The sequence below is a fragment of the Notolepis coatsorum genome, assembly GCF_963971535.1.
Source record: "Notolepis coatsorum genome assembly, chromosome: 13".
NCBI classification, from domain to species: domain Eukaryota; kingdom Metazoa; phylum Chordata; class Actinopteri; order Aulopiformes; family Paralepididae; genus Notolepis; species Notolepis coatsorum.
Genome location: NC_140177.1, coordinates 66,070,090 through 66,082,144, shown reverse-complemented (window position 1 = coordinate 66,082,144; position 12,055 = coordinate 66,070,090). Strand labels below are relative to the sequence as shown.

General features: G+C 45.9%; 1 protein-coding gene across 2 annotated transcripts in view; it reads left to right on the top strand.

The window, feature by feature from the left end:
- acox3 (acyl-CoA oxidase 3, pristanoyl) overlaps positions 1–12,055 on the top strand; it is a 255,528-nt gene that overhangs the window by 123,385 nt on the left and 120,088 nt on the right. For both annotated transcript variants that reach the window (XM_084327106.1, XM_084327105.1), the window contains exons 12-14: positions 8,370–8,490; positions 8,773–8,895; positions 11,580–11,693. In XM_084327106.1, the coding sequence (XP_084183232.1) occupies positions 8,370–8,490; positions 8,773–8,895; positions 11,580–11,693 (358 nt within the window). The remainder of the gene's footprint in view (positions 1–8,369; positions 8,491–8,772; positions 8,896–11,579; positions 11,694–12,055) is intronic.

The following is a 12,055-nucleotide window of genomic DNA, read 5'->3' as shown; positions in this document are numbered from 1 at the left end:
ACAAGACAAAAACCAAGACAGACAAAACATTTCCTCCTCCCCCTCCCCAGAGACCGCCGGACCCCCCCGATCAAGCACCCCAACCCCGCTCAGCCGCACACGGCGGTCTTTACCTTCTCAGCTGCTGCGAACCACAGGTCAATGCCAGCCTGCCCTACCCCAATCACCCGCGCCGTGGATATCTCAAGATAAATCACATCCAATAGAGTTAGGGACCAGTTAATCATTGTAAGCTTCTCAGGCTCCTTCCATCTCATTGCTATTAGCTTCTTCGCTGCTGTGACGCCCGCTAGGACAACCCTTTTCAGTTGTACGGACGCAGGTAGTGTCGTTATATCGTTCAGGAGTAGCGTAACAGCTGTGAATGGGATAGTTAAGCCACACAGATCTGAAAGTTTGTCCGTTATTGACCTCCAGAAGCGGGCCACTGGTGGGCAATCCCAATACATATGCATATAAGTGCCAGTGGCCTTTTGAGAGCACAAAGTGCACCGAGAGTCGGTTATCAGTCCCATAGCAAATAGCTTCCTAGGTGTAAGATAGGTCCTATGAATATAATTAAAATTAATTTGCTGGTGATTGGGGTTGCGGGAAGATAATGCCACATTTGCCCAAACATCATCCCAGTCAAACTCGGGGTCCAACTCTGGGATATCCACACGCCAGATTGTATCCAATGATAAATTTTTATACGTGGATTGAATTAAGAGCGTATAAAAGTCTGAGACAAACCCTCTGGATGTCGTCCTGTCCACTATGAGCCTGAGGAAGGGGTGTGGGTGCAAAGCTTGAGCCCACGGTACGCCATGCGCCCTCAGTGCTGACCTTAGTTGAAGGTAAAGAAAGAAGGACTCGCCGGGAAGATCATAAAATTCTCTTAAGTCCTGAAACGCACAGAGGCCGTTCTTATCATAAATATCCTCCAGAGTATGCACTCCCCTCCTTTGCCATTGAGGAATATTAACCGGCTTGTGCCCAACAAGTAATTGCTGGTTATTAAAAATTGGAGAGTCCAGGTGCCATGGGCATTTAACCCCACACGACCTCTGTACATTACGCCACGTTTGGATCACGTGAGTTATGATCGGTCCATACCTGAGCCGGCATTTCGAAATAGAGACAGTGGAGTACACTACATCCTGCAATCTTAGCGGAGATACCGCCGCCGCTTCTAAGGAGCGCCACGATACAGCCTCTACAGGGTCTCAAGTTCAAGTTCAAGTTCAAGTTCTTTAATAGTTGTCATACAGAAGTACAGAATACTTTCATACAAAATGCTTCTTACTGTTACGCTCCAGAGACTGTGCTAGACAAGATAGTATCAAATAACATAATAACATAATATAGCATGAATTTAGAAGAAGAAAATGAGGTCACAGTGTTCGGTATAGACATATGTACAATGTTCTGAGTTACCATATAATATACAATACACAATACTATGCAGTGTACTAATGTACAGTACTATCTAGTGCAAAGCAGAAATGGGATGAGGTACAATTTTAGGTACAATTTACAGTAAGGTGTACGAGTTGTAGTGCAATCCTTCATCCATAAATATAAAGTGTGGGGAGTGGGTGCTACAGTGTGTTTGTTTAAAGTGGGTGTGTGCTATAAGTGTGTGGAGTGGGTGCTACAGTGTGTTTGTTTAAAGTGAGTGTGTGCGTGTGGATGTGTGTGCTATGTGCGTTTGGTGGTTGTTGTTGTGTAGTGTTCATTCATTGTTCGTTTAGCAGCCTGATGGCCTGGGGATAGAAGCTTCTTCTGAGTCTTTCTGTGCTCGCCTTGAGACTCCTGTATCGCTTGCCTGACCGCAGCAGTTCAAAGAGGCAGTTGTTCGGGTGACTGGAGTCTTTAATGATTCTCTTAGCCTTGCCCTTGCAACGCTTGTAGTAAATGTTCTGGAGGGTGGGGAGCCCCCCTCCAATTGTGCGTTCGGCTGAACGTGTCACTCTTTGTAGTCTGCTTTGGTCTTGTGCAGTGCTATTCCCAAACCAGGAGGTGATGTTGCCGGTCAAGATGCTCTCTATTGTACATGAGTAGAAGTTCTTAAGGATCTTCTGGCTGACTTGGAACTTCCTTAGGCGCCTGAGGAAGTAGAGGCGTTGTCGTGCCTTCTTCACAACACTGTTAATGTGTGTGGTCCATGTCAAGTCCTCGGATATGTAGGCTCCGAGGTACTTAAAGCTGTTGACTCTCTCAACCGGTGCCCCGTCGATGCTGAGGGGGCTGTAGTCCTTGACCCCCGACCTCCTGAAGTCCACAATCATCTCCTTTGTTTTGCTGACGTTCAGGGAGAGGCTGTTTTCCTGGCACCATCCCGCCAGGACCTTGACCTCTTCCAGGTAGGCCCTCTCGTCGTTGGCAGAGATCAGGCCCACCACCACTGTGTCGTCAGCAAATTTGACGATTGTATTGCTACTCCGCTGAGCCACACAGTCGTGTGTGTACAGAGAGTAGAGGAGGGGACTCAGAACACAGCCCTGGGGGGCCCCTATGTTGAGGGTGATGGATGAGGAGGTGCAGTTGCCTGCTCTCACCACCTGGGGTCTGCCAGTCAGGAAGTCCAAGACCCACTGGCAGAGGTCATAGCCCAAGCCCAGGTCCCAGCACATCAGAGGTCTCAGTGAAAAGGACCAGAAATAAAGTTTAAAATCAGGGATTGCGAGGCCCCCATCTTGTTTTCTACGTTGAGTAGTAGCCCTTTTGATTCTCGGGCGTTTGTTATTCCAGATAAACTTAGATACCATCGATTGTACCTTGCGCCAGTGGTCTATTGGAGGGGGCAGGGGGAGCATTGAGCTAATAAAATTTATCCTAGGCAGGATGTTCATTTTGATTATGGAAGCCCGGGCTTGTAAGGAGTTAGGAAGGGACGACCACCTGTCTAGATCCTGGCGTATTTTATCATAAGTACCCGTGAAGTTGTACTTAGTAGTTTGGTTCAGCGTGGGGAATATCTCTATGCCCAAGTATTTAAAATGTTCTACTATGGGGATATCAGCTGGTAGTCGTACCGCCTTGGCCAGCTCATTAAGAGGTAGGCAGGCTGATTTGTTCCAGTTAATCTTAAAGCCTGACAATTTACCAAAGTCGTCGATTATCCTCAATAATTTTGTGGCCGACCGGGAGGGGTCGTCCATGAAAATCAGCAGGTCATCCGCATAGAGAGCAATTTTGTGTGGAGTATTATTGACCATTATGGGGACGATGTCCTCCGATTGCCTAATAAATTGGGCCAAAGGTTCGAGGGAAAGCGCGAACAGTCCTGGGCTCAGAGGACAACCCTGTCTAGAAGATCTGGAGACTGGAAAGAGTGTGGAACAGTTTTTGCCTGTCAGTATCATCGCAGACGGCGAGGCATACAGGACTTTAATCATATGAATAAAACTCTTCCCAAGACCCATGACCTCAAGTACCTTCCACAGGTATGACCACTCAAGTCTGTCAAACGTCTTCATGGCATCCAAAGACAGAACTGTGGATGGAGTTGTATTGTCTTTACTGTTATCGATTACATGCAACAGCCTCCTAAGATTATCTGCAGCCAGACGCCCCGGGATAAAACCAGTTTGATCGCAGTGCACCAATACAGACATAAATCTCTGCAGGCGACGGGCCAGCACCTTGGCAAACACTTTTAAATCGGCCCCGAGAAGACTCAAGGGTCTATAGCTACCACAATCATTGGGATCTTTGTCCTTCTTGAGAAGTAAAGAAATCAACGCCATATTGACATCTCTTGAGAACTCCCCTTGTTCGATAGCGTAATTGATCATATCGAGCATCAATGGACCCAGTTGGTCCCAGAAAGCTAAATACACTTCGGGTGGAATACCATCCCAGCCTGGTGCCTTACCCCTCTGCATTTCAACAATAGTCTCCCTCAATTCCACGAGAGTAATCGGTCTCCCCAGTTCCTTGGCCTCTTCCTCAGAAATGTGGGGTATCTCAAGCCCGCCAATGAACGATTCAAATTTAGAGTCATCAAGATTACCCTCTGAGCTATATAACTGTGAGTAAAACTCTTTAAAAGTGTCATTGATCTTTTTCGAATCAGTAGTGACTGCACCCTGGCTCGTCCTGATCGAGGGGATATCCGAGAAATGATCATTTGAGCGTATTTTCATTGCCAATAGATGGCTAGGTCTGGAGCCGTGAAAGTAGTAATTTTGTCTTGTCCTATGTATCAAGAACTCAGACTGTTGTTTAAGTATGGAGTTTATTTCTTTTTTGACTATCTTACGTTGTGTGTTTAGTCGTTCACTATAGTTAGTTTGCAAGAATGCGTATAGGTCCGCATATAATGTTTCCAGTCCTTCTAGCTTTTTTGACCGGGATTTTCGCAAATTGGAGGCAAATAGTGTGACATGACCCCTGATAAATCCTTTCAATGCGTTCCACAGGACCCTAGGGTCTTCTACTGTGCCAACGTTGATCTGCAAAAATTCAGCTAGTTTACTCCTGAACTCAGAACAGAAGTCATCGTTCTTTAGCAAGGTTGAATTAAAACGCCATCTGGGAGCTCTTGCGGAGAGCCTGCCAAAGGTTGCCGTAAGGAAAATCCCCTTGTGGTCTGAGAGAGCCAAGGGAACCAATGAGACATCGAAACTATCAAACATATTAGGGGACGCGAATGAATAGTCAATTCGAGAGAAGCTTTTGTGTCTGGCTGACAGGTGAGAGTAATCTTTGAGGGTGGGGTTGGATAAGCGCCAAAGGTCTGTGAGCCCCGTGTCCTGGGCCCACATCCTGAGGGCCTTAGGGGCCGTTTTTGGTCGCTCGTTTCAGAGGGCCCGGACCTATCCATCTCCGCATCCCAGCACGCATTAAAATCGCCACCCACAATGAGAGTGTATCCATTAAGTTCCAACATATTCTTCGTGATTGTATTATAGAACGCTGAATCAAATGTGTTAGGAGGATACAATGCTATTATAGCCATCTTCCTATGCGAGAACTAAACGTTTGCTATAGTAATCCTTCCCTCCGTGTCCGACCATACGTCCAGGACTTTGATATCAAGGTTACGTCTTGTAACTATGACGACTCCTTTCGTCTTATCATCGGCTGAGGATGAGGAGATAACGTGATATTGCCGATTTGCCAGTCTTGACACATCACCTACCAATAAATGCGTCTCACTAAGGAGAGCAAGGTCAATATTTCTCCTCTTCAATAGCCAAAGGACACTGGCACGCTTGTGTGGGGCGTTAAGCCCTCCTGCGTTCCAAATTAAAATATTCAATTTAGCCATGGTCGAGCTTGTCTAAATGCGTAGAGAACATACCAGTGTAGCTAGACTGCTCGAGGCGCTGATCCAGGCGGGCCCAGACGGTCAATCCCAGGAGTACAGAGGAGGAACAATTACACACATATAAGACAACAGCACATAAAACACATAAAAATACCACCCCAGTTACAACCCCCCCACCTTCTACTCTAAACCCTAACCCACCCGTCCTATTATAGGCCCTCCTATACCCACTCTCCAGTCCCCACCCTATGCCCCATCCACTGAGGATGGTCATCTTCCTATCACTTCCCACTAGAGACATGGATCCAATAAGACGCTCCCCACTCCAACCCCCCTCTAGATAAACCCCTGAGTAAACCGCCACTAGTCCAATAAACACAAATAATAATAAAAATAAAATTCAATAAAGATATCGGTCGAAAACCACCTGAGCCTTGGCCCCAACATGAGACAACCATAATGGTAAAAATAGCCATTATTAAATAATAACTCCACATCAACCTGCAACCATCTATTTCCGAATCTGCGCTTCAACGTCGCAATGTTATAGCCCAAATGGGTACAGGAAAATTCAAAACAAAATTAAATTAAAGCATCCCAGCCGATAGTCTAAGGCAGGATCGGGTCACAGGTTAATTGTGCAAAATTGTGTGAACAGATGTCAATTAAACAATGACAATAATAAGAAAGGGAAAAAAGGGGGGTATGGTCAAAGTGCACCCCTGTAGCAGTCCCTCTGATCAGGCACAACGGCTGAAATGACATAACCTATGTAAGAAAAGAATTAAACACATTAATTAATCCGGGGATGGTAATAGGCAATATCTGACACAACCTGTTATCATCTATTGTTTCAATAAAGATATCGGTCGAAAACCACCGTGAGCCTAGGCCTTAACATGAGATAACTTATAATGGAAAAAAAATTAAATATAGTCATTATTATATAACAACTCAACATCAACCCTGCAACCATCTATTTCGGAGTCTGCGCATCAACGACGCAATGTTATAGCACAAATGGACAAAGGAAAAATCCAAAACAAAATTAAATTAGAGTATACCAGCCGGTAGTCTAAGGTAGGATCGGGTTCCAGGTAAATTGTGCAAACAAATGCCATTTAACAACGACAATAATAAGAAGGGGAAAAAGGGGTTATGGTCAAAGTGCACATCTGTAACAGTCCCTCTGATCAGGCACAATTAAACACATTCATTAACCCGGGGATGATAATAGGCAATATCTGACAAAACCTGTCATCATATCTTGTTTATATACATATTCAACCGATCTTCTCCTACCGGAGCCCAAAGCTCAAAACAGCATGGATATAAAAATAACAGCATACAAGAATTTAGTTAAGGACCCGATCACCGTTGGATTGTGCGAGCCGATCACACTTATACAGCAACAACAACCAAAGTGCGTCACTATTAACGGGTCTCGAACGACTCCACGCAGGCGATAGACGCAGCCCGCTAGCTAGCCCGAGGCTAGCGCGTGAGCTAGTGATGAATCCGGATAACATGTTAGTCTGTTATGTACATTGTTCAGCTAGCTCGCTAGCTTCCAAAGAGGCGATACACAAGTACGACCATGAGGTCAGCATTAGCAAGTAACAGAAGTCATTGGGAAGTCCCGCTAGTTGGATGGGCAGTGGACAGTTAGAGTGTCTGGGCATGACAGCAAGTATTTGTGAATAGTCGGCCCTATCAATGTATATAGGCCCACACCGCCAAGTCACTCACCCGACATAGATATCAAGCAACAGTCTCGGGTATCCCCTCGAGATATTCCTTCGCTTTAGCCAACGACCAAAATGAACGCAGACCATCGACCTTCTCCAACACAGATAATTTCGCGGGAGCGAATAGCGTGGGCCTCAGGCCTAGTTTCCATAGCCTGGACAGGACCACCTTGTATTCGCCTCTCTGTGCTTGAACCTCCGGCGTAAAGTCTTCGAAAATGGCCACTTTGTGATCGCCAAGCCTCAGATTACCCCTTCTGGTACGAGCCGACCGCATGATGAGTTCTCTCTGCTGAAGCCTGTTCAGCTTGACTATGATGGGCCTCGGCTCTTTGTTCACGCCGGGAGAAAACCTGCCCGCCCTGTAGGCCGACTCACAGACAGGAGGCGAGGGGAGGACGTCAGTTCCTAGTATTTTTTGCAGCAATTCGGGCATGGTCTCAGAGAGACGGCCTTCACCGCTGGCCTCCGGTACTCCAACAATCCTGACGTTGTGGCGTCTATCCCGGGACTGCATCTCCTCCATTGCCGACTGTAGTTTGTTGACTTCAGCCTGCCTAGCCAGCAGGGCGGACTCGAGACCCACCATCTTCTCGCCCTGTAATGATACCTCCGTCGTTAGCATGGCTAGTTCGTTAGCATTAGCCGAGGAGACAGCGTGCATCGACTCCATCTTGTCTATCAGCGGGACTACCGCAAGCCGTATTTCTTCTGATATCTCACGATGGAGGTTGACACAAAAATCCGCCAACACTTTCTTCTGTGCTTCAGCGAAACGTGTCTCAGAGTCTGCGTGTAGCTTGGTCATGACCAAGAGCACAGCATCGCTAATCTCACAGACACCGGGCGACGATGCGGCCAGGCCCGGTGGTGGTTTGCTGGTTGGGGCGCTCATGGATCTGGTTTCCACCACCGACATCGCAGAAAGTCGAAAAAAGTCGACGACAGTATACTAAACACGACGACCTAGCAAACAGATAAAAAACAAATAAAAATAAAATAAAGACTAATGGGGAGAAACGTATATTCAGCACGGTAGAAGGGAGCTCATGTGAAACACGTCTACTCCATGATCGCTCAGCTCCGCCCCCGAGCAAGACACTTACTTAACCCCTAATTGCTCCCGATGTGCAGGTCGCCTCCGCTGTCGGTGTGTAAATGTGTGAGTGAATGGATGAATGTGAGCAACAAAAATTGTAAAGCGCTTGTGAGTGTTTGTGTGTGTTTACGTTCGTTATCTTGTGTTCATTTTATTACTTTGTTGTCTTTCCGCTGTGTGTGTGTCTTTCCGTTGTGTGTGTGTGTCTTTCTGCTGTGTGTGTGTCTGTCTCTTCCGGTGTGTGTGTGTCTGTTTGTTCCATCAGGCGGAGCTGGGCAGAGAGATCCATGCCATCGCCTGCTCCAGTAAGCCCCTGGGGTCCTGGACGGCCCAGCGGGGAATCCAGGAGTGTAGAGAAGCCTGCGGTGGACACGGTTACCTGGCTAGTGGGTCACACACACACACACACACACACACACACACACACACACACACACACACACACACACACACACACACACACACACACACACACACACCTACACACCTACACACCTACACACCTACGCACACACACACCTACACACCTACACGCCTACGCACACACGCACACACGCACACACACTTATATATAACAGTGTTGCATGGCAAACATTGACAGAACGTCATAATGTGACTCTCTCTCTCTCTCTTTCCCCCTCTCCCTCCCCCCACACACACACACACAGTGAACCGGCTGGGTGACCTCCGTAACGACAATGACCCCAACTGCACGTATGAGGGAGACAACAACGTCCTCCTGCAACAGACCAGCAACTACCTGCTCAGCTGGAGCCAGGCCAAGCACCGTGGTCAGTCACATACAGGATAGATGGATGATAGATAGAGAGAGAGAGAGATAGACTGTCTACTTACTCTCTACGTAACTGTATTTAATAACGTTATCCCTCTATAAATCTTTGGGCTATGCAATTTCTTTTTCTTTTTTTTAAACTTACATTTTTATTGACACTTATAGACGTACAACATTTAGACAACACTTTAAACAACATCAAACATATAACAGTACAATGACATGGGTCCCTTGAATCCCTATGCTAAGGCTGTGTTCAGCAGCCCAGACCCCCATAAGAGGGACCCCCTCCCACCGAGCCAAGCCCGCTACCTCCCATGTCACAAAGAACCTCACCCCACGCACACTGACCCCACAACACACAAGACCCCCCTGGGAAAAGCTCAGCCGCTCTGACCACCCCAATAGGCCTCCCCAAGAATCGGAACACCCCCATATCCCAGGACCACTAATAGGGCTCCCCCATATCCCAGGACCTCTATACACGGAGCCGGGCACCTGCGACACGGGTCCCTTGAATTGATTGGGCCAGGCCCAGTAGAGGAGAGTGCAGGGAGCTCCCCCCCACCGAGCCAAGCCTGTTACCTCCCATGTCACAAATAACCCCACCCCCCGCACATCAACCCCACAACACACAAGACCCCACCACCGACCCTGCAACACGCAAGGCCCCCCTCTCCCGGGTCGATCCGCCGAAACTACGGCCTCCCCCCCCCGACACTCCCCCCCCCCCCCCCCCCCCCACAGAACTCAGCCCACCCACTTCTGTACCTCTCATGTCATCGATGTCACTATGTACATTTATAGCAACTGCTATTCTAACATGACTTAAGGCGAGACACTGCAGGTGAATAGTCAAATATACTTTTTTTGTTGATTTTGAGATTTTGTTATATTTTGCTTCCTAAACATGTCTTCTATGAAACTAGTGACAATAAAACGTCAATAACACACATTTAGTTGTTTATTTTACATCATTTTGCCTTATTGCATCCATAAATTTGCACATATTTAATGGGGAAGTGCCTCATTTGCATATATAAACATACATTTCAGAAAACTTGCAATATATTTTTTCTTAGTTTATATGTACATAACAAATTGGGAAAGTTTCATAGTGATATCTATTCAAATATTTTTTGCCTATTAGGGGGTACTACACTGTACTACACTGTTTGTAGCCTGTGTGTAGTTCTGTTCAGTTCAATAACATCATTATTATTATTATTCAGTTATCAGGCATGTGTTTAGGTTGTCTATTACTAATGGTTTGATTAGGTATTGTGTTTGTAAATATCTGTTTAAAAAAAAAAGTATGGCATTTTACAATACAGAACTTTGAAGGCGTTTTCCCAAAAATGTGTTTTAAGAGTTTTCCCTCATACTCTGAGCCAGAAATCTCCACTTCAGTAGCACTCACACACACCAAACCTTCCAGTTCTATTCATATCTATGTTCTGAAGGTATTTACAGAAGGGTTTGTTGATATCGCATTCATACCCTGATTTATATCACATTTTATTCCTAAAAACATGGCGAAATATGGAATTTTACCATAAAAATGGACTGAATGGAGTATTTTCTGATTTATGGAGTGATACAAAGAGATATCCAAAATCCCCTCTGTAATAACCTTTGGCTCTAATATGTCAACAAAATGAAACTATAATTTTGAAAATGGCTTTATCCAATGTTCAGATTTCTGTCCTGGAATTATATGCAAATTAGTGCATATTTAAGTAGATCATGCCTCATTTGCATATATAAACATACAATTTCAGAAAACTTGTAATACAAAAAAGTCTTGTCTTAATATAAGTAATCAACTGGGGAAGTTTAATTGTGATATCTATTAGTTAATTTTTTTACCCTATTCACCTGCAGTGTCTCCCCTTAAAAAAACAAATATGTAAATAAAATTAGCACTTCCCAGTTTTGCCCCCGTTGGCGGGTTGGAGGTGGATCAGCTCTCCTAGGGAGAGGCCCCCCCCCCCTAGTGACAGAGTTATCCCCAATGGAGATTCTCCCAAGCCCCTATTATTGTCCAACATTTTTAGAATTTTTGTCCTTCACAGATGATCATGTGCACATTCAAAGCAACTGCTATTCTAAAATACTCAAAGAAAAAAGACAACATTGGTGCTCCCATGGTGTTAGAGGATCTTAATCGTATCCCTCTGTTCCCCGTTGGGAGGGTGAGGTAATGGCTCTCCTAGTGAGAGGGCTCCCTCTAGTGGTGAAGTGTGCACTATATAAGTCCAACATTCGTTCTGTGGACGGCCTCAGAGCTCCCGGGCAATTTCTTTTTCATCTCCATCATTTCATTGAGTTAATTAACACAACACAAAGATTCCGCTAACCTTGCACGGCAGCTGGCTCACAAGAATCCATCTGGTCAGGCTTCAAGTAATGCGCTTGTGCCCAAACCACAGTATTCATTTAAAATGCCGGCAAAGGACGATGGATCAGGGTAAGGGTTTGGCATCCTTGCATGACATCACACAAGGACAAATAAAAACTCTGAATATCTTGCAAACCAAATCAACTGGCTCTGGGACATTTCAAGTGCTATTAAACTTCAATATATCAAAATGATTCTAAACCCAGGTAGAACTTTTATCATTTCAAGCTCACACAATTGTCCCATAATTAAACTGTGTTGGGGTGTTGTGTTGTTTGTAGACGGTGTGAAGATTGAGTCTCCTCTGGAATCTGTCAACTTCATGGAGGATTCCAAGAGCATCCTAGAGAGCCGCTTCACTGCAGCCACCATGGAGGAGTGTATGGACTCTGCAGGTCGGACACACACACACCCACACACACACCCACACACACACACACACACACACACACACACACACACACACACACACACACACACACACACACACACACACACACACACACACACACATACTTTAACTAAACACATGCATGGATAAACACGCACGAACAGACACACGGCATGCAAACGCATAGACTCTCTCTCTCTCTCTCTCTCTCTCTCTCTCTCTCTCTCTCTCTCTCTCTCTCTCTCTCTCTCTCTCTCTCTCTCTCTCTCTCTCTCTCTCTCTCTCTCTCTCTCTCTCTCTCTCTCTCTCTCTCTCTCTCTCTCTCTCTCACACACACACACTTGCACAGAAACCATGCACCTGTAA